Here is a 24,279-nt window from a genome sequence, read left to right on the forward strand (position 1 = left end):
TGATAGCGGCGAACTGACCTCCTCCTGAGGAGGGTTCAATCAGCAGAAGAACTCAAGATATTTTGAGTTGTTTAAACAACATTAATTTATAATGCCTGATATCAAAATGACAACTAATAAACTAGCTTGCCATATATTTTCTTTTAATGCATCTTTTTACAAAAAGATAACACAGTAAATAAAGTGTATGTTTGTGATATGCTCTAAGTACATTTACAGCTAGCTCATCTTATTCCAGCCTTCAGACATTCCTGGAGATTCACGAGAAAAATATAACAAAGGCCTTAAAGTCACGGGTAAACGGTCAGGGTAGATGGTGGATGCCTATTGCCTTTTATTGACCATATCGTTATCTGACCTCAGAGGTTTGGGGTGTGTTGTTGAGAATCTTTGGCCCAGAGGACAACATACTAACGAGAGTGACATTTTCAGATGTTCTGTACTAACATGCAAAAGATATAATCCACACCACGTGACGCACTTAACGCACCATCCTCTCCACGTCTTTGCCCATAAAGTTCCTGAGGAGCTTGGTCAGCGGGCTCTGTGGCTTCTCCTCCTGCCACTGCTTCATAAAGTTGCCGTTTCGTTTCGTGGCAGGTGGGCTTCCCCATCTGAAGTGGCTCATGCGGTACGTCCCGTCCTTCCTCTCCTGTTGGCTGTACGTAGTATACGATGACTTTGTGCGCAGTCCTTCTTGCGCGTCTCCGTTGCGCTTCTCGTAGGCTCTGAGGTGCCTCCTCTGGGCCTGCAGCGGAGAGACGCCTTCGGTAGAGCCCCCTCCTTCCAGAGAAGAGGCAAAGACTTTGACAGGCCTGCGTTTACGGCCGGACGGTTTGCCCCAGCGGAAGTGCTCCATGGAGTAGGAGCGCCTCTCGTTGCTGCGGCTGTCCGTCCTGACGGCCTTTAGGGTCCGGTCTTCGGAGGTCAGGTCGTTCTGCAGACCGAGAGGCGCGTCTGCATCGTCAACATCTGCGCTCTGTGGGCTCTCACTGTGCAGCTCAGACATACATACCTGAATGCACTCCTGCGTGGGGACAAACAGGGATTCACAGAAACTGCAAGTGGATTGGATTAGTTAAACAGGATACTATATGCCTACTGCAGCTGTGCCAGGATGTTCATTCTACCCATAATCCTATCATGTTATTGGTGTAATGCTCATTATTCCTAGCCTACTTCTATTGATACGGGACATTGCTCTTTTATTTGATGATCTGATTTTTTTCTACCTATCTGTTTGTGAAAAGTGGCCAGTTAAACAGGCTAACCATTAGTTTTACTTTCAGGGGTTACATTTCTTTTATTTTCCCTAATAATAATTACCTAATAACAGCAGTGCTTTACATTGCATTTTTCTGTCAGACCACACCTAGGCAAGGCAAATGCAAAGCCTTGCATAAGGACACAACAGCAATATGCACTACTGCAAGCCAGGTTGGTGGATGAGCACATTAAGCACTTTTGGCCCAGTTTTACATATTTTTATAGTAATTTGATTTGACAACTCTTGATATATCAAAATAGACACTGTTAATAATTAAGAACACTTGCACAAACATTGGGACTGGGATATGTTTCTTAAATATTTATTAGTTTAGATTTACTTTTATTGTGTCTGAAGTCAGTGATTGTGCTGTTTGTGTGCACTGGCCTCACTCACCAGTATGCGCTGCTTGTTGCTCAGGTTGGCGCAGATGGAGCTCTCCCAGCATTCGGAGCCTCTTGAGGAGTGGCACACATGGGCTAAAACTGCCACGAGGAGCCAGGACAGAGAAAGCATCTTCACCCCAGCCCGTTCTGCAGCGCATAGGAGAGATTTAATACAGAGCCCCCAGGAACACAGCCTTATGTAAGCTTCAACAACAGTAAGTATGTGTCTCAGTGATCACTAGGATGAGTCAAAGCAATAAACACTGGGTGTTTTATTACTTAATATATTAGCAGGGTTAAATATGACCACAAATGAATATAATCTTTCAAAATAACATTACATTCACAAATACCAAGAACCTGAAATATCCACCAAAAACTTTAATAAAGAGATACACATGGGGAGCCCTTCAAATAAAAATGTTGGCAGCAGCTTGTTACATGCCTGTAGTATTTGTGTGCGGGAAAATGTCTGGGCCAGAATATGAGATCATTAAATACATCTTGTACATGTTTTGTAATGTGTTCTAAAAGTCTCTATTCTCCAGTGTCATTATGCATTGCCACATGCAGTTGATCCCTGTTGGCATTCCATTTAAATTGTGCCATTATTGTTGTTCGAATGAGTAAAAATTATACTTTATGAATCACATTATGTGATTGTAATGAGATCTAATTTTACCACACGTCAGAACCAACCATGACCCAAGCATGACAAATACACTACAGCTACTCAAAGACAATACAATCTTTAACATGATGCCTTTTCTCATTGAAATCAAAGACTCGGTTGGAGGTGAGCCTTAAACTGTGATGTGGCCTACGGCCATAACCACACGGCTCTATTGTACTAATGTATGCTAATCAACACCTACATATACATTATGACTGGAAAGGCAAGGGTTCCACTGTGGTGGTATGAGCTTAGTTATGTGCTCCTGTCCTACATGTGTAGGATAGGAACACATAACTATTAGGACTATTAGAGTTAATGATCAGTCAACACACACCAGCCGTGACATATGACCTGAGTGTATCCTCTACTCTCCCCAATACTTGTTGTCCTTGTACATTTGAACATTCATGAGATTTATAAGCTTTTGCATCACCAAACACAGTATATCCTGTTGTAAATCTCATCTTTTCACTTGCTCCCAGCCTCTCCATCATTCTAAGATACGACTCCTCTGTGGGGTATCTTCTTTTGTACGTCTGGCAGGAGTCTCCTGCTCCAGGATGACTCACTGAGCACAGCAGTCCAAGCAAACATGATGAGTAAAATCTATGAGGTGCTGTTAAAACTCACTCATAGCCCTCCAATGACAGGATTGTATGGAAAACACAGCTGATCTGCCCACAGTTTGAAACAATAGATATACTTCACCAAGAGAGCAGTGATGAAGTGAGTGGACTAATGTAGTCATTTACAGCACTATATAACACAAAATGGACCTCAAAGAGGGTCTCTCAAAGTATGACTACATGCGCTTGTATGGTATGATCTCTCTTATGCAAACCATTGTTAATGTGCAGATTAAAAGGAAAAGCCTCTGAATAAGCCAATTTTTGGAAAAAAGAAAAAAGTTTATATTCCAAATAGAAAGACCTCATTATCTGAATATAATCTTGCAATCAGCCCAAAACTGAAATTAGAAATCACAGTGCTGGCTTTTTTGTTTTTTTGTTTTTGTTAATGTGGTCTTATGATTACCTAAATGGCTTAGAACCCACTTGAAGTTGAAATAAAAATTTACCAGAAAATTATGACAACCTCTTTTTTTTTACATTTGGAATGAAAAAAGAACTATTAAAGAAGAAAATAACTACAACACTAAAATTAAACAATAATCCCAAATGTTGTTTATTTTCATAGAAAATTATAAAAAAATATATATATATAGTTTAGTTTAGGAAAATAGGATAAACAATTGTATTTAACAAGTAGGAAAAAAACTAAACAAAGACATCTTCTGAACAACTGAGACTTTTATGCGCTCCAGAATGCTAAAAGAAAGTTCTATTTTACACCATTAAGCAAACCCAAATCATACTTTCTGAATTAAATTTAACAGTGGCATTACAAAACAATAGAAGTCAAGCATTTTTACCTTTTGGTCCACTCTCCTCTCTTGTCTCCACAGATCTTTTCAGTATTTGCTACGCTCCACACTCTCTCTCTTCTTCTGCGCTGTGAATGCTCTGTACACTGTAGGAGCGGTTTTGCTGTGAGGACGGCTCTCCCCTTTTATAGCTCACAGCGTTGGGAGCCCGGATGCTGGAGCAGGGCCTTGAGTGTGTAATTGAAGTAAAGAGATACTGAAGAGACACTTTGTTTCCTTTATTAAAGGTAAAGCCACCTACGCATTCTTGTAATCAATGGTAGCATGTACGTCACCACACAACAGCCTTTGAAACATACTTGTTAACTCCTTTCTGCTACTTACTCCGCCTCCTCCATCCTGGTTGGACAGTTTCTCTTTTTTATTCTATAGCTATCTCCATCATGTTTATTAGGCGACATGTGTCAATCCCTACCCAAATCCCTCCCAAAGGTCACTGGTTCTCACCTCTCCAGTAGTGTGCAAATCAATTGGGCACTAGGTTTTATTTTGAGTCTGTCTAGTTTCCAAGACTAAAAAAAAATAAATCTGAAAATTACATAGAAACCCCTGAGTCATTTGGTGTTAGTATTGTGGAGAAGATGAGAAACTTCACATAAAATTCAATACAAAAATAGTTTGCTGTCCAATGTACTCATTTACTACAAAACTGTGTTATTTATTGTTATAATGAATACTTTACTACTAGGTTGTGAAATATATATATATATATATATATATATATATATATATATATATATATATATATATATATATATATAAATATATATATATATATATATATATATATATATATATATATATATATATATATATATATATATATATATATATATATATATATATATATATATATATATATATTCTAGATCTGCACAAATGTCTGATTTGAAATCCTATTCTATTATTTTTCCAGGTTGAATCTTTTGTACATCTTATCAAAAGCACTATATGGTTTAGATTTTTAGGTATCATGTTATAAACTTCGGAATGAGTAATAATGAATAAAGCAGAAAAGAAAGAAAATCATAATGAACTAATTTAAATGTTTATTACAAATTATTTAGGCTTAGTAACTGCTTAATTATCAGTCTAACCAATAAATCCCAACCCTAACCTCCCAATTAAGTACTAAGCCTTAAAGATGCACTCTTTTTGGTCAGGGGTCCATCACCTGCTTGTTTCTATGGATATTTCATTGCTCTGGCTGAAATGTTCCACAGTATGACATTAAACAGCTCTACCTTACATTGATTCAATTACAGGTGTTGGTTTTATAGCTCAAAAATACATACAAAAATAGGCATTCTGACTGTGTGTGTTGCCTCTCCACAGATCTGACCTATAATTTGGTCTGGTTTGGTTCCCATGAAGATAGAAAGGTTTAATATCATACTGTGAAACATTCCAAACAAAGTAGTAATATCTCCATGGAGAAAAGCATTTGACCCTTCACCTAAAAAGTTACACAATGCACCTTTAATCATGAACTCACAAAGTAAATATTTTTAACAGTGGTTATTTTAGAATTGTATGTGTATAATTCTATATACATGTCAATGTGATGAAGCTATAAAAACAAAATTTGGATTTAAAAAAGAAAATGTTCTTCTTATTTTTATTTCAAGCATTTCACATTACAATTATCTACAGGAGTGTATTCATGTGCAAGGACAGGCCTCAGAGAATAGCACAAGGTTAGAACAGCGCTGAGAATATGTGGTCTCTGGACATAAAACTGATTACAGAGGTTCATTTGGATCAGATCTAATTAAAACCCTTTCAAATACAACATAAACTGACCCCCAATTCCAAATATAAAACCATAAACGCCCAATTCTCATCTGTAAGGACCAGATTTGTAAATGCATCATTTCTATTCATAAAAATATAGTGTGCATGCGGAGCACTCTGTAAATACAATCTTTTAAAATGCTATTTCATGAAACACAATTTTTTGTATTTAAGCAGATATAAGTAGCACACTTACCTTCAAAGTTGGTATTATTCCAGTGAGTACTGAGTCACACCTAAGAGGAGTTTCATAAGTATTGATATTTAAAGGTGCACTATGTAACTTTTTGGAGAAAGATCTGCCATCTGCTTGTCTCCATGGCTGCAACCCTACAATGTTATCTTTTTGCTTAAACCTTCCAATGTTTTTAAAGGTCCTATCTTACGCAAAATTGATTCTTGTGAGCTATTAGCCATGTTATAATGTTGTTACCTCTTGTTTCACACATGTTTCAGTAATCCTTTGTTATTAGTCTGTCTACATCTCCAACGATCAAAATACTAAAGCAGTAAGTTTCAAGTTAACAGCTCCTTTTACGTTTAGTTCAGCAAAGATGAATAATTCCAGGATTGAATTTATCCATATGATTCTAGTGAAGGTATATGGAGCACATCCTTTATTGTGTTGTGCTGTATTATCACATGACTGGAACAGGAACAAGCTGGAACAGCATGTTTTCCATTTGAAAAAAGAACTCAGCCTACATACTTAGGATTTGTGCGTTAAACAAAACACAACCCCAAGTATGTGTTTGATGAGGAAATAACATTATAGGCCTTTTAAACCATGAAACATGCTAATTCCTAATTAGAGATGTTTTACAATACATTAGAACTTAGAAGGCAAATTTATCTCCATGGAGACAGACATGCAGGTGATGAACTCTCCACCAGAAAAGTTACATAGTGCACATGTTTAAGTTTTCTTATACTCTGCTCCGAATATTTAACAGGTGAAAATACACACATTGTGAAATATAGCCATCTTTTCAACTCCTGCTGTTACCAAACATTCATAAGGTTTTATCCAGCTGTATTAAAGATGCACCATGTAACATTTCTGCCACTTGCTTGTCCCCACAGAAATCTTATTACTTTGTCTAGAATGTTCCACAATATAGATTAAACCTATCTATCATGAGGGAGACAAGCAGGTTACAGCACTATGCTACATTACTGTTCAGATCTGTGGAGAGTCGCCCCTATTCACAGAATGTCAATGTTTATATTTCTGAGCAATAGAAACACCCATATAATTCATAAATGCTGAATATGTTTAATGTCATACTATGGAACTTTCTGGGAAAACAATAACACCTCCATGGAGATAAGCAGGGAGCGGACCCTTCACCAGAAAAGTTACGTAGTGCTCCTTTAAAGAATCAAAATTCTGGCAAACTGTGTTAAGTGACACTAGTATTTTTACAGACTAGCTCCTGGCTCAATTCCCCTTCAAACCCATTGTCAAAAGGTAAAATGTTGTTTTTGGATAGCGTATAAGCAAAATAAAAAGTCTGGGACATTTCTTGATATGTATTTGATACAATTATTACCATAGTTACCTTATATAAGATCCTGTTTGGATTACTGCCCTTTCTCTTCTACACTACATTATCTTGAGTAATAATTCTTCCTCTCTTGTCTAGCAAAATAAAGCTTCTAAGAGCAGTTGTAAATTAAGAGTTATTACGAACTTAAAATGTAGGTCTTGTTTTCAATGCAATTCATGATGTCGTTTAGTTCATATGACAGGTTTTCATGTTTTTTCAGTTAGTACTGTGGTAAATATTTATCACAGCATTTTGTGGATAGAAAAGTTGTAAGAAAAAGGACAAAAATATTGGAAGTAGAGGTGATTGCTAAAATAAAGTATCTCTATGTATGTCATCAAAACAGAAAATTTTATCCAAAATGCAGTGGTTTAATGGTTTAACAAAATGAATGTGTTGTTATTTATTTTCATTAGTCTCATCTGTCTTAACTATTGTCTAATTTAGACAGGTTTTGGCCACTGTTTACATTTTAGTTGCTAGATAACAGTGAAGTAATTGCCTTTACATATGTCCGATGTGCTGCCCATATCCAACTAGGAAGTAAAAAAAATAATAATAATAATTTATAAATAGAAAAGTTTAATTCAAATTAAAATCAATCTTAAATGTAATGATGTTACCTATATGTTCTCTCTGATTGGATGCACCAGTATTTTAGTTTTACTTTTTTCTTATTTCTACTTTTTAAAATTCTTTTCTACTTATTCTTACAATATATTTGAACTAGAACAGATATTGATGCTCTTCTTCCGGTCTCTTGTGTCATGAGCTTGTTCTAAAGAGAAAAACAAGAATGTCCCTATTGTGGTGTTTTACGTTTTAACAAACTATTATCACATGACTGAACCACGAAAGTTCTGCTGTAGTTTATTCTTGACATCAAGAGGGTCTATTCAAAACAAAAAGTAAAATTACTCGTACTTGTTGGTGCTATTTGTGATACTACTTTCTGTAACTACTAAGTTCCTACTACAACTACTATTTATTATTACCTGTTTCCAAACATGTAAACATTTACAACAAATAAAATTGCTCCTATAGTAATATTTGAAATCCCCACATAAGACCATCATCTAGTCTAGAGTGGGGCCCGTCCTTCACATTACTGCAGCATCTGGTTCATTTGGAGGATATATTATGTATTTAAAAACAAGTGGATCTTCGAGGCGTGGAGCTGTTAAAGAAAATAGAAGAAGAATGTTTGCCTTATAAAAGCCAGTTATGCAACTCACTAAAGAGCTGCAGATTTCAAAAATTTAAGACTGATCCTTAATCTTTGGAGTGCTCCTCAAAACACCCAATAAAAGTCCAGTCACAAATGCAGTGCTGCTCATTCAGAATTTAGACAAGTCAAAACAAAAATGCACTTCTACTTTTAACAAATATATCAGTATGGCTGAAGCAGGACCGACCTTATGTGTACAACAGAACCACAACAGACCTCGGGGTTAAACTCATAACATGACATGACATGACATGCTGAAGTGACTCTAAACTCACGTCAGAGTCACCCATATACATATTACTTATCAATAAGGTACTTGTGTCCTTGGGCAAGACACACCGCTCACATTGTGTATATGAATGTGTGGATGTGGTTGAGTCATTGGTGGCAGTGACGATCAGAAAAAAACAATGCTCTTACCATTTTAAAAAAGGAACTGCAATCACAACTGAACCTGGGTTGAGAGTGTCTTAGCCTGCACATTTTTGACTTTGAAAATGATGCAAAAATGTTCACCGTTGCCCTAGTGATTAAATAAATCATTATATGTTTTGAATGGGGGAAAAAGTCCTCTAAATATTACATATAACAGGAACCTTAAACCAATGAACAGAAGACACACAATTTCTCATTGTCCTTATATAAACAGATCATGCCTCATGTGAAAGCTCAGAACCTCCAAAATTCGCTCACTGAGCCACAGATTCTGCATTAGCACTGATTAATACAGATTTAGGTAAAGAGAATTCTGATCAGAGACGGTCCTTTTAGCCTTAAACAAACTGGATTTCAACTTGATCTTACATACAGAGCTTGTTACTTGGATAGACTTAGATTTATAAGACTATTTATCCACAAGGGAATTTACTTGGACACAGTAGGTCAAATTAAGTAGATAAAAACACTTAATAATATCTGTGAATGTCAAGCACTATACACTATTCTTTATTATAACCACACAAGCTTAAACACACAGGCTTGTCTTGGCATGACTTACATTAGGTGAAACGGTTAATGTGCACCAATATAAAATGGGAAATTACGATGACAACATGAGTTATCTGGACACAAATTTACAGTCTCACAAATCACATGCATTAAAGTCTTAAAAGTGCAGAACATCTGCAGTATATAGAGTGCACTGGGCGAGATAAGCTTGTCTAGGGTCAAACTGAAGGAAAAACTCTATTAACTTACATCATTTCATTGCACTACAAAAGTTTATATACCAAATAAAGCGTTGCACGTCATACATTATTTAGCGTAATTATTGCTCTTTAAAACCAGAGCTGAATGCAAACACGCAGAGACACAGAGTGGCTCAGAAATAAACTAATGATTTACTGCCAGAGCGTGGAGGGAGGTGGTGCTGCTCAAATAATGCTTGTTTTCTCTCTTCTCCGAGTACAAAAATCTCCAAGGTTTTAACCACTTAACCTCTGCATGCCGCCCAGATCAATATGGAACCTGAAACAAAGCAACAAAGCGACTGCTGGCTAGTGAATTTGACTCATTACTGTATGTTAAAAAAACAGGTCTCTTAATGGCAAATAGTGACAACATGACATTTATTGCTTCTGTTTATGTTGCTTTCACATTCAAATGTGTGAATCACCAGCAAATAAAAAAGCGATGCCATTTAACCAGCTGGTGTGCAAACAGTGAACTTGTCCATTTTGGTCTATTTTGGTGTTATTATGAGGTACACATGGTGCATGGTGTAAAGAGGAAAGTGTGTGTGTGTGTGTGTGTGTGGGGGGGGCATGCACACAACCAGTCTTTTCAGGCATGAGGTCATCTGACGTAAAGAGCCTAACAATATTTCTTAACGTCAACAAAAATGTTTCAGTATTTTGTATTACCATTATTGCATGATTTATTTTTTGGACACAATTAAAGGGCCAATATTATTCTAATTTCGGACCTATCGATCTATTATAATGTTGTTTCCTCATCAAAAATATACCTGGAGTTGTGTTTTGTTTCATTCACACATGTTTAACACACAAGTCCGGCATATTTAGTTCTTTTTTCAACTGAAAACACTCTGTTCCACCTTGTGATATCATGTAGTGACAGAGGTGCTCCACTGTGTTTTTAAACTCCATACACCTTCACTAGAATCATTTGGAAGATTTCAGTCTTGGAAATGCCGATCTCTACTGCACTAAAGGTAAAAGGTAGCTGTTGACTTGAAAACTACATGACATCACAAGGTGGAACAGAGCATTTTGAGTTACAGAGATGTAGACAGACTATTAATAAAGGGTTACTCAACAGTGTGCATGAAACAAAACACAACTCCGGGTATGTTTTTGAGGAGGTAAAAGCATTATAACATGGCTTAAAGCTCACAAGACTCAATGTTCTGTAATATAAAACCTTTAAGCTACAGAGATCAACAGATAGACTCTCCTTTTTAATATGAGTAGTGTTGACAAAGGTAACGATGCCTACATATTAATCAATAACAAAACTAGATGCTCCCCTTTGCAATATATATTGACAACACTGGTCCTTTCTTGGATAGTTTTAGAATAGTCTTTGTCATTAAGAGAATTTGTAAATCTAATTAAAAATATTCTTATTTTTAGATGAAAATTACAAACCAGTGCTGTTGTTGTACACAAAATATTGTGACTGATTCATACAAGTTTCATCATAATGTGTGGAGTTACAAATCGGTGAAGTGAGTTTTAGCCACACAAATGCAATTATTATTATTTTTAGTTAACATAATACATTTGTAAGATCCTTTCCAAACCCTACTGTCTGTGTCTGGAGACTGTATACAGTAGCTCTATCTTTCACAAAAACACCAACTGATTTCCAAAAACAGTGAGATTCTTACGTAGTTTTCTCCCTCTTTTCTCCTCTTCCTGGTTCATCCATTTGTGACTTGTATTTAAAAGAGGTCACCATCTAGAATCCTGCTGCTCCCTCCCTTGTTCACACGTGCCTCTTTTGTCCCTCTGACATTTTGGATGCTGATTGAATTGACTGAGATGCTCCTGATGTCTCCTGATGTCTCAGTCTCTTTAATAATACAATGCTCTCTAAACTCACTCCATGCACTCTGTCACGCTGTTCTTACAATCTTTTTTTACACGTCTTTTTTAAACCTACCCAGTTTTCAGTAAAATGTGAAGAAGCCTAGATCGTTGATGGTACTGAATAGAAAAATATTTAATTTATTGTTTCATTCGCATATGTTTAGCACACAAACCTATGCATATTTAAGGCTAAGTTCTTCTCTCAAACCATGTTTTCTGTTTGAGAGTCATTGTAATACAGAAAGTCCTCCACTGTGTTTTTAAACTCCATACACCTTCACTAGACATACCTAGATAATTTCAGCCCTGGGATGTCCAAACTCTACTGAACAAAAGGTAAAAGGTAGCTGTTAACTTGAAAACCACTTCATGACAAGGTGGAACAGAGCATTCTGAGCTTTGGAGATGTAGACTGGCTAATAATTCTGTGTGAATGAAACAAAACACAATTAAAGGGAATGTTTTTGAGGAGGTAACAGCATAACATGACTAAAAGCTCACAGGAGTCAACTTTGCATAATATAGGATCTTTAACAGCCTGCCGTTCCTGATGCATATCCTCCTCAAGGTCGCTTTAATTTAGTGTAGAGGCCCCAGTGAGATCCTGTGATGTAGAAACATCAGAACTGTCCCTACACTAAAACATAAATAAATATACGATGATATACATACAGATCAGGCACCTTTGCCATATTATTCAGGTATTCCCAGTTTATTTACTGTATATAGGAAGTAGTTCTAGCGCTGATGACTCACTATGTGCTTGTGGTTCTTTATGACTTAATTTGGGGCACTATATTTTCTCTCCAATTTCCCCTACGATTGATACAATGAGGTCCAATTATTTTGTCCCAGAGCAATGGTGTGAGGCTATTATGGTGTCTCTTGGGGCAGTCTGTAATAAGCACTGACTCACTGTACCTGTAACCTCACACAAACCAATTACAGCCTCGTGTGCATTCGGAGCTCATTAGTAGCCTTTGTTATGGGTCAGGGGATTGGGGCTTTTTCACCTGTTGGGGATGGCCTGTTGGGCATATGTTTATCCATCATATAAGCAACTTTAAAGAAAATATGTTTTTTACACTCAATGAAATGTCGTAAACAGCATTTCTTTGGCCTCGCTAGATCGGTGTTTGTGAATTGATTTTGTAGGTGGGAAATTTCTATGTGTGGGCAAATGCGTTTTGTGATTCACCAGGCTATGACCCTGGACCAGTGTTTGTAGGAGAGAAAAAGGTTAGGCCTTATATATGACCCGGAAAACAACTTTAACTTAACCCAGAACAGTTAAAAATGTGTTTTAAAAGAAAACTGAAATGTCATGTCAACAGTCTTTTAACTCTTTTGAACCATAAATGTTGCAAATGCACAATATTTATTTGGATTTCCTCTAACCGAACAGTTTTATTTGCCTCTGGAAAGCAATAGCCCTACCTGACTCTTTAAAAGGATTTTTTATTTTATTTTTTATTTTTTTGAAAGGTAGGCAAAAGCTCTCATTTATTTATTTATTTTTAATTCTATTTCAGATACAAATACTGTTCGGTCTATAGTTAGATGTAAAACTTTTAGGTTTATTTCATTAATTAGATGACAATATTTTATGAGGTGATGCCACATGTAGGCTACAACATTTTTAGCTGAGGTGAACTCTCAATGTCCCTCCTTATTAGAGTTTTAGACAAAACACAATAAATACAATGCAGTATAAAAAGACAACCCACGTCATACATAGAAAAAACATGTCAGAGATGGTCACATGTTCGACCACTGATCAGTGAGTCCATGCACTTGGAAGCACTTAAGTTGTTAGTTTATGTCTGGCCTTTACAGCCAAGTGCACTGTTGTGTCAGCTGACTGCATACACATACATATTTGGTCTGCTGCTCTTGGTCAGACCTGTGCTCACATTGACCATCAGTTTCCACTCCCACTGCGCCTCCTACTGAAGCTCAGAGGAAGGGCACCTACAGCTATACTACAGCTCATGAAAAAAAGTCAAAATATTAACGCTCATTCCAACACCAATATCTCCATTTCACATCTGCATTTTATTACGATGAGGAGGCTTTGTAAATAAAACGTGCATATTTGTCTATTTACTTGAGTTTTAATTGTTCCATCTTAAAAAATTGCATTAAAATGTGATAAATAAAATAAATAATCAAAAATAAATGTATTTGCACTGCCCATTCGGAGAAAATAACACATATATGCCTTCTGAAGGGCGAACAGGAACGGGCTGTTTCGGTGTGAAGTTATTGTATAGTTTTAGACGTAGAAGCAGAGAATTATTATAATGAAATTGACCTGTAATTGACATACTATCCACCAGAGGCTGCTATTTTGCAAGGCTTGGAGAATCTGTGCTGTTCTGTCATTAGACCTATTTATTATTAGAAGGAATCCCCATGTTTTGGGGGGTGAGGATGCTTTCCAGGGTTTTTCCAAGATGCCTCGTCTTGGATAGTTAATCAATAGGCCTAGTGCTGGATTGGATAATTTTATGGTCTCTTATTCCTATATAGGTTATATTTGAAGTTTACACATTTGAAAGTGGTCCAAAGATGAAATTGTATGTGACCGGTTAGATGTACTCTACATATTTAATGTGTGTTAACCCACGTAAGATGAGCATGACTAATTGGCTGCATATATCTAACGCCTCCACGCTGTAAAAATGTAGTTTATGCAAATAAATAATCCCGCGGTGGTTGTAACTCACACACGGACACAAAGCCAAGACGGAGGGGGGACATAAATGCGTGAGGGTCCTCCTTTGTTCTGCGTTTAGTCACCTCCGTGGCCCCTACAAAACCATTAAACCAAGAGGACTTCTCCCGGGAGCCGCATTCCACACATTCCTGCGTTGTGATGTCAGAGCCGAGGGGCGGGGTTAGGTGAACACAGGGGCGGGGCATCTGGAGCTGTGGCGCTTTCACAGACTATACAGACTTTGGGGTTTGTGCGCATTACACTGCAGAGTACATTAGATTAAATTTAAGGATTAGATTTAAAATTTGTTCAAATATTTCCAAATAACTAAAATGCATTTTATGATAAAGGAATGGCCTAAATTAACCCGTTTAAGCTAGAAGATGTGGGCCTATAGAGCAGACTGCAGAAGCAGGCGTAGTTGTAATCACTGCAAAATTGTAATAATAACCTAGTACTTGTCATTATCGACAAGAAATCTTATGTAACTCAGGTAAACGGTAATCCTCAATACGTACTTTTTAGGCTAATATAATGATTTTATAGACAAATATATCTAATTCAAATATTCATTTGCACAATTGCATATTGACGCATTTTTATCAGATAAATTGTAGGGCATTGAATTTACCTGGGAATCAGAATATGTACATCTCCACTACAGAATCTGGACTTGCCTGACAAGTGTGCCACCCCAGTGCCTAACCACGTTCTTGTCCACGCCTCTTGGGACATTGTGTGTAAACGCATGATCCCTACACCTCTCGTAGTCCTTGAACGCAGCAGAAACGCTCCTCTGCTCTGCCCTGTCTCTTCCATTGGACTACTATAAACATCTCGCACAGTCCAGTCAAGAGAAGACGTTCGCGTCCACGGTAAAGTTGGACAAATCTTGCGCCACTGTCTGTTTTTGGAGTTTCGTGCGTCTATGTTCAACTGCACGATTAAACCTGGAAAAATGTTTCTGCGGAAAGTTTGAGCCCGCGACAGTTCTGCAACGTTTTTGTTGAGGATTGACGATTTTGACCTTATAGCTTAGTGTAAGTGAAATAGCCTGTTTCTCTTATTCTCCATGGTGAACACATTTGACGCCAAGCCCGAGATTTTATGAGGATTAACGGTCTTCTTTGAGCCTCACCCATCGAGTAAAACTTTTTTCCAGCAAGAAGAAACAGAGCTCGGCATGTAGCGCTATAGACCTGGGTGAGTTATGAGCTACGCCTCTGTCTTCAGAAGTCAATGTAACGGTGCAGTTTGAAGCATACACTAGTTCATAGTCAGACATTTTGATTCACATGGAAAAGTTTCCTATTAGTCTCAATGAGCAGAGCTCAATGTAGGCCAAATGCCTTGGCCACGTAGGGCAGTCAGGGGATCCCAAATATTTTAATGCCAAGCCCCCACCCCCTCCTGCAGCAGCACATAAAACATGATTCAAAACAGTCTGCTGCTGGTGCTTATGTATTACTTATGGAGTAATAGAAACATTTTCTATAGAATTCCTCCAAAAAGAGTGCATAGTTGTTTAAGAATACATTGATTTAGACATATCTTCAGAGAGCTGTCTCATGCTTGCTGTTGAACTTCAAATTAGATAACTTGTACAAAGTATTTGAAACTTCATAGTAGCTGTGACTGGGCACACTTGCCTTCCCTTCACTGTTTAACCATTGAGGGTATAGGGGAGATTATACAGTGGGATGAGGCGTATGCGTCCTTTATATTACAAATTATTTGACTTAGAATTTAGTAAAACATAAATGTTATATAATGTGGTTATAATGTCCTTAAAATATGTTACATTTTCCCTAAATTAAGTTTATAAATTAAACTCTTTTCAACTTTATTTAGTTGGTTTTAATTGTATGGATTGCATTACCATATAGCCAAGTTACTACATTACTGCAATGTTATATGGCCTATTTGTTGTGTTTATGTATTGATTTGATATTGACAGTGCATATTAACTGGTATCTAACATATTTAATAATATAGCATCAATTATTTCTATTATATTTTCTTGTTTTAATGACCCTGATGTCCAAAATACTCCAAAACTTTCTCAAGGATGCAAATTTTATTGCAAGAAATGATAGAAAAATATTATTATTAAATATTTTTCTGTGTCATCTTTTTTAATATGAAACCATTACAAGTATCCTTCAGTACCTAGGGGTTCCTGCTTCAGTACCCTCATGGGTCCTATAGTGCATATTGAGAAACACTGGTTTATGTCATGTCTTTTCACTATAGTCCAAAACACAGTTCTTTAGACAGTTCCACCATGACCTTTTCTCCAATACTGGTGACATTAGAGTACATTCCCACTTTGTTGCTGACTTGTTTGTCCCAATCACACCCTGGCTCCATGTTGTGCGTACATGTTTGTTAAGATGTGTTTGGACATGCAGCTCCGGACTTGCACTGCGTTACTGTAAAAATGGGGAGAGTTTTGTAAAGGGTAAATATAGCATAGCTGTAGGAGGCGTATCCCTACACTCGCACACACTCAAGTACACATCTGGCTGTCTTTATAAGCTACAGGCATGCTGTGAAAATTATATGGTGCCAGAGCTAGTGGCTCGGGAAGTACACTACAAGTTTTTAAAGCAATGTGGGACAGTTTAGGGAGCAAGAGATACAAGTTGTACAGTAGCATGAATGTTTATAGACTTTTGCTTCACAGAGAGCCAGTGCAGACGATCAGAAAATACATGTTTTACCAGTTTTAAAAAATACTTGCAAAGTGACGGAAAAAACGTAAGCGACTTCATGTTATTCACTAAACCACAAAGACCTATATGGTATTAAAACTGACATGCAGAAAGCCATTTTTATTGCAGGGATCATCAACATAGGAGTTGGACACAAGCAACAGTCTGTTTCTATGCTAGTAAATACTCCAGTTTATGTTGAGTTCGTCTGCCTATTTAAAACATGTTATTATTATATTTAAGTCTAAAATTCCCAGGTTGTGATACCTTATTTTGTCATAAGCCAAAAAGGTAGATTTATAGTAGGTGTTTACGACATAATAGTGGGCTGTCTGTAAAAAGAAAAGTGCCTATTGTTTGTGGAGCAGTGGCCGGTCCAGTCCTAAAGGCCATTTGATTACAATGTGGGCCACACATACCTGTAATTTTGGTCAAGTGCTCCAGCTACAGCACAGGAAGAGAGGCAGAAAAATATAGCAGCAGATTGTTATTGTTGTAGCCGTCCAAGAAACAGACTGAAATGCCTCGGAGTTTATTTGTGGCATCCAGTGGAAAAGAGTGCAGTGTAAGTAAATAGGCCAGCGACCTCAAAAAACAATCAGGGTTATGCCATTTTTACTTTACTTGTATTGTGTGTCTTTTATGGTAATGGATGGAGATGTGTAAAGTGGTGGTTTATTTGTGTTTTGTCAGAAGATTGATACTTAATTTAATATTTTAATATTTTATATCTATATACATTCTATATACAATACTAACAAAATGCTCCCAATACAGTAAATTCCAGTCTTCTTTACCATAATTGTACACAGTCTATGGGGTAGCTTTCAATACAGAATAATAGTAGTTTCTGTAATTGTAACAATGGGTGTCAGGCTTATACTACATAAGACCATCCACAGAAGAGCCATCAAACTGGTCAAAAAATGACCTGTGCCATAGTAATTTTAGCATGGCCTTGATATCAGAATCTGTTTAAGACCATTTGGTAACACTTGGATTTAGATTATTTTAGTGTAAAAAGTGTTATTAGTATCAAACCTTTTCCATAGGATCAACATTAATTTTGCACCGTGACAACTCTAGTTCAAACGGGTATCTGATCATATATGCATGAAACAATAGTGTTATTAGTAATTCAGTACATAGCAGTTTTGACTTCTTTGTATGCTTGTTCATATAATGGCTTCTTATACCTATTCCTTGCCTTAGTAACTGCACACTGATTGTCCTAACATAATCTTTACTGTAAGATTAAGTCCTTGGGAATGTGAGGCGAAGTCCGACCCAATGCTTGTGTAGTGAGTGTTTAGTGGTTTTCGTCAGTGTTGTGTAATCTCCGTATGCTCTCTCACAGACAACAACAGTGCCAAGGACGTGCTGCAGCCTGCCCCTCACACACACACTCCCTACAGGCCCATCCAGGTGCTACAGGTGAAGTGTCAATCATGAAAAGCCCCGCCCACATAGCTAATATGTACATCTGGTGCTTCTGATCCCAAGAATGCGCTCATGCGGTTTTCTTATGCACATGGAGATTTAAACATGGTGTTTGTATAAGAGTTTCTGTTGGTTCAAGGCCGAAAGTTAGAAGTAGGGATGGGACAAGATCTCGTTCCACAGGATCTCGCGAGATAATTAGATCATGCTCATGTGTATGATGATCTTGTGAGATTTTCCACCATTTGTTTACATCTGAATTGGACAAAAAAGGGGTTAACTTTGTTGAGTTACACCTTTTGAGAAGCTGTAGTTCCACAAAACAATGCTGTGTACAATGACAGCAAAACTTTGTTGTCATAATTGCATACTAAATTGCACATTATATATTATACATTTTTGCCAAAATCTTGTCTTGTGGATCCAATCCTGGTTTTCTTGTTGGAATTTTGTCCCATATTTAAAAGATGACGCACAGGAAAAGTACATTTACTTGAGCCCTAATTAAAAATACACTATTATGAAGAATGTAGTTTTGCTATAAGAAACTTCTCATCTTCAAATCAGAAAAATTTTTGACCCATATTTCTAACTAAGTAATAACTATGACCTTATTACTTGTAATTGCACAAATAGTACTTGGACACCAGTCAAAAGTAATCATTACTATCACCTTGAAAATACATAAATAAACATGTAAGAAAATATAGAAGCAGATGATATGTCAGTATTTATGGAGGTAATAGTCAAAGCAGAGAGTTTGCTATACACAGCCGGATGTAAACAGTAGCAAACCAAATGTGTTCTAGCTTTGATAGGCCTGTAAATCTACTGAAGAGAGGGCCTGGGGTTAGAGCTCTGATGCACTGTACTCGAATGATGTGGTTTCCAAAAAGAAGAAGAGAAACACCAGCAGCAGCAGGAGGAGGAGGAGGTGGGGGAGGAAGAGGGGCCTGTGGAAAAAGTGAACAGTCTTGTGGTTGCCTCAGATGCTTGATGGTCCAATGTTTTTGTTGTTAAGGTGTAGTAGAGATTCCACTATCAGCTGTATCCCGACCGCTCTGGAGCATCCTGACCAACTGTACCAACACGATAAGAGCTTGAGAAAGAACACTATCACATCCACTGTCCTCCTGTTATCTGCAGGGTTTGTTTTCACATCAGGATTCTGGAAAAAAATCTGAGTAAGGCTTTACGCTCCCACACTTGTCTCTTTACATGTGTCTGTGTTGTGATGGGTCCTTATTTGATCTGTTCTGAGGTGTTGCCATATTGTTCATGCTTATACCCTTCCAGTGCATCGAACATAGACAAGCCACTCAGCTCTTTTTGTTGTTTTTTTTGGGCACCTGGTGTAAAAAGTTAGTTGGAATATCCTTTAGTATGTACTGCTTGTTTCAATGGAAATATAGAAGTTTATTGCCATACATTTCAGACAAAGCGGTGACATCTCCATGGACACCTGAAGTTACATATAACCTGGTTTTAAGTAAAGATTGGAAAGAATAATTTTGTTTTGAGGAACTTCCTGTGTTCCTCCAGCTCTTCCAGCTCAAATTGCTGTCATCTCTTATCTTGCCAGTTCTCCAGGTCCTGCCTACCTAAGGTCCAGGGTTGAAGACATAAATTACTATAGCAGAAGAGGTTGAGTGATGAATCTCTGTAATCTAATTCAATACATGAAAAAGTGCACTTCTTGAGTATTATAGGGACACAATTGGCTGCATGTTATGTGTGAATAGTGCTCTGTTTATCACTTGGGCTGCAGAAAGAGAGCGTCTTTGTGTCTTTGAGCTAAAGAAAAAACACACAGCTCAGAGTGAAGCAGCAGATGTAGCGACTGTCTGCCTCTGAGAGCCACCATCTGTCTGCAGCTGCTCCTGTGGCAGACTATGGACTTTCACTGTCTACAAGCCTGGCATCTTAAAGAACATGGTGTTTTATTCAGTAAAACATATACTGTCTACATCTTATTCTAATCTATTTTAGTGTAATGTAAGTACTAATAGGTAGGGGTGTTTAAAAATATAGAAATATTGATAAATTGTATTGTTTAATTTGATGTTGCAGCATCGATATTGTGAGCTGCTGCATCTATACATCACCTAGAGTTTTTTTGTGTGTGTATATTTTACCAGATTATTTTGTGACGGCTCTACAATTTGGTTGCTTGTTTAAAGAAAGGAAACTTGTTTATATGGGGCGGCAGTAGCTCAGTTGGTAGAGCATTCGCCCACTGATCTAAAGGTTGGTGGTTCGATTCCAACTCTCAACATAAACATCACAGGTTGAGCGGTCAGATCCACTGACCCACAGGTTGGCTGGTGTGATTCCAGCTCCCACAGATGAATGCTGTCGTTGTGTCCTTGGGCAAGACACTTAACCCACCTTGCCCACAGTGTCTGCGTACACTGGTGTGTGAATGTGTGTGTGAATGGGTGAGTGGTTCCTTGTTGTAAAGCGCTTTGAGTGCCTTCAAGGTGGAAAAGCGCTATAGAAAAATGTGACCATTTTACCATTTATATATTTTGACATATTCACGGTTCTGATGAATAAAATGGGTGTATTTCATATGAACTTTGCACAGGTAGTGGTTTAACAAAGACTTTTAGTATCACAGCCATGATTTAATAGTTTTATAATGAGCCTTTAAAGCTTCTTAATGATACCCAGCCCTACTAATAGCCTAAGATTTTTTGAAGAGATATAGGATTGATTTGTGTCTTAATTGGGTAGTACGCCTAGAAATAGTAGTTGCAGTAGATGGTTGTAGATATAGTAATAGAATTTGAATAATTTGAAATGAATAGATCATTAAAGTTCATATGTTTTGCATTTATTTAATTATAATTGTTTATTGCATTAAATACATTCATTCTTACTATGAGGAGGGTCATATTGTCATAGTTCTCACTTGTAACTTGCCTTAGTGGCTCCCTCCGCTTGTCTTCATGGAGATAGATAACTTTAATGCCATACTGTGAAACATTCCAGGAAAAAAGCAATAACATCGACATGGAGACAAGCAAGTGGCAGAATCTCCACCAAGTCACAGTACATCTCAAATGCAACTGTCCCTTCATGTTGGGGACCAGAAGACCACAGAAGTGTGATGTGAAGTTGTGTGAGCCTCGTGAGGTACTGTGAAGCACTTAACCCATTTGTTGGCTCCAGCGCTCATGTGTGACAGAGGAAGGGGCAAAGATGCGCTTGGATCAGATTGATTGAGTTACACACGCTACACTGGCCCTCTGCAGCCCGCCTCTAACGATGAGAGCAGAGGGCTACAAAGTGTTGTTTTGTTTCGTCTTTGTGTCAATGTGTGTGTATGAATGGGCCGAGAGGCAGATGAGAAAGGAGGAGCTGTTCATCTTCATGTGCACTGGCAAGTATGTGTCTTCAGGGTTAGTTCTATGTTATTGGAGCAGTTAGTTATAGTGACCAGTCAAATGAAGCTCACAAGGCTAGCAATAGGAGCGAATCTGGAGCCAAGTTTTATATTAGGAATGGGAATTTGTTTACGGACAAAATAGCGAAAAACAACAGGATCATGTAGAGCAGGAACAATTTAAGACCAAAATGACGAGACTTATTGCAGCAGTAACAGAGAGATGGGCGACAATTCTCAATGTGGAGTTGATGGACCCAGAAGCCTCCATGTTGACTTCCTGTTTGGAACGCAGTGGCTAGCGGATTATCCATGTCCATTTAGTCAATGGTAAAAATTAGAAGTTGCAGGTATTATCATTACATAGAACAGATTTGTATGCTATAGGGAGTTTGAACTTTTTTGATCTTTGAATCCAGTTGTTTAAAGTTAATAACATATTGAATAATTGCTCCCTTGTTTTATAATTGTCTCATTTGTCTGCAAACCAAAATCACAAAAACAAACCTTTTACTCTAATTTGTTTCGCAAAAACAGCCACAGCTGCCACACAAAAGTAACAGAATGAAACATGGTGACTATGTAATGCTGCCACCATAATGGGACAGTTTTAAGCAGGTTCTGACTTCCAAGGCACGCTCTATGTCCATATATGTGTGTTTATTTTAAATCTTATCTATCCATTTTGTTTATAGTTGGCCTCATAGTCTTTTGATGACTTATCTCAAACAATGATATGTTCATATCAGACAACATTCTTTGTAGTACATTACACTAACACTGTCTGTTTAAATCAGTCATGGTGACATAGATTGATGTTGAAGTGCAAATATGGTAGATGGAAAAAAACCCAAAACAAAACACTGAGTCACTTTATACAGTATGAGATTAGCCAGAACTTTAAAACCATCTTTCACATGGGCGCTGCTTGTGGTGGGACAGGCAGGCATTATGAGACCATTATGCCTTCAAAGTTCATGTGTCAGTGGTTACAGTGCATCTCCTAAACTTCAGATTTTGGAGCTGTTGCACGTGGGTAGCTACTCTGAGATGCCATTTATCTATCTCTACCAAATGTGTGGTTATACTGTAAGAATTATTGTCATTTTTATTAGCAGTTGTAGCTTCAAAGTATTAGTGCTAATGCCAAATTACTAGCTGCTCCTTAATGTCTCTTAGCCCCCTGTTCGCACCTATTCAGTTTTTTTCCCACTTCATGTAGACAAGGATATGAGAGGGCTGGCAAATTTTAGGGAAAGACTATTTGAATTTGGTTGTAACACTCACAGTTATTTATGGCAAGGCAATGCAAGTTTATTTGTATAGCACATCTCATACACAAAGTAATTCAAAGTGCTTTACAGAATTAGAAAGGCATTAAATCACAATACAAACAAATCAAACATAAATAATCATCATCAAATTAACATTAAAAAAGAAGAGTGTGGAATAAAAAGCTTTCAGTCATATGCTTAGCTAAACAGAACTGTTTTGAGCCTGGATTTAAGCCTTGTCAGTGTAAAGGCCGTCTCACATCTTCAGGAAGAGCCGAATAGAACTGAAATTCTGATGCCTCATGTCTAGTGCTAACTCTGGCTAAGTTATGCATGTAAACCTAGTGATTCTGTATAATTAGCTGAAGTGGCTATAGCTCATATGCTAGATCTAAGAGTGAACATGGATCGTGGTCTGTATAAATGACTACCTCATGCAGATGGTGGTAAGTAAGGCTAGAACTCATAATATATCATCAGGTGCAGGTGGTCATAATGTTGTGGGTGAATTGGGCATTTCCCCAAACAATAACATCTCACTTTCGACCTTAACCTTTTGCCGCGCCAAACTGGGAATGTTTTTCACATATTTTTATCCTACAATTGCTGAATGAAAAACAACCCTTTCCCTCAGTTTTTTCCCTTTTACTCTTTCTGCACCACAAAATTACAACTTGCAAAATCATAAACCTATATGGTGTTTTTTTTCACATGCTGGAAATAAACATAGTAAAAAATGTTGCTGGATGCCTCGTAGTATTGGGCCCTGGCTCATTGTGTGTCCATCTAACTTTTAACTCTGACCGCACTCTCTCAGAGCACTGCGCTGATTGCCGGTTACTGTCACACTAAATGCTGTTTGGTCCTTTGGCTAACCTCGGTGAAAAACCCGGGTGGGTGTGTGTTTGCGGTGGGCCCTGTTCATGCATGTCTAAGTTTGTACACTATGTAGAGAAAGTATGTAGCTTTTATTTGTGTTTTTGTGTGTTTCTTTTTAAATAGCCGCCCGCTTACCGTCAACATGTTATGGCACTTCCCTTAAACTTGAGCCCCCTAGACACTTTTACCACAAATCTTATAGAAAATTAGACTGACTCATCCCCTGTGGCATGAGTGGTGTTGCTCATTAAAACTGATGAATATGCTGATTTCATTGTGTGTTTGGCATTGCCAAACAGAGGGGCCTGCTCCGAACAGTGACACAAGCCTGACTCAATCACTGCTGGTTCTTCTCGCTTCTTATCCAGACGTTCAGAGTAGCCAACAATGTATGGTTACTGTAAACTGTTACTGTAATGCAATTAAAATCAAAGAGTGGAGTGGTGATTATACAGTACCAAATAAAA

The 24,279-nt window shown here is 37.6% G+C and overlaps 2 protein-coding genes across 2 annotated transcripts in view; one reads left to right on the forward strand and one right to left on the reverse strand.

The window, feature by feature from the left end:
* Positions 1–481: 481 nt before the first annotated feature.
* LOC110155782 (pro-opiomelanocortin-like) lies at positions 482–3,895 on the reverse strand. The gene is made up of 3 exons (XM_020919953.2): positions 3,762–3,895; positions 1,664–1,800; positions 482–1,027 (listed from the first exon to the last, which is right to left on the reverse strand). Exons 2-3 carry the CDS (start codon positions 1,781–1,783, stop codon positions 482–484), a joined length of 666 nt encoding a protein of 221 aa, XP_020775612.1. The 5' UTR covers positions 1,784–1,800; positions 3,762–3,895.
* An 11,011-nt stretch (positions 3,896–14,906) lies between these two features.
* The window catches only part of LOC110175102 (protein tyrosine phosphatase non-receptor type 14), a 35,150-nt gene continuing 25,777 nt past the window's right edge, over positions 14,907–24,279 (forward strand). The window contains 1 exon segment of the mRNA XM_020941220.2: positions 14,907–15,320. The gene's annotated coding sequence lies outside the window, so the exon portion shown is untranslated.

The sequence above is a fragment of the Boleophthalmus pectinirostris genome, unplaced genomic scaffold (assembly GCF_026225935.1).
Source record: "Boleophthalmus pectinirostris isolate CB_2022bp ecotype Guang Dong unplaced genomic scaffold, ASM2622593v1 HiC_scaffold_13, whole genome shotgun sequence".
Taxonomy (NCBI): Eukaryota; Metazoa; Chordata; class Actinopteri; order Gobiiformes; family Gobiidae; genus Boleophthalmus; species Boleophthalmus pectinirostris.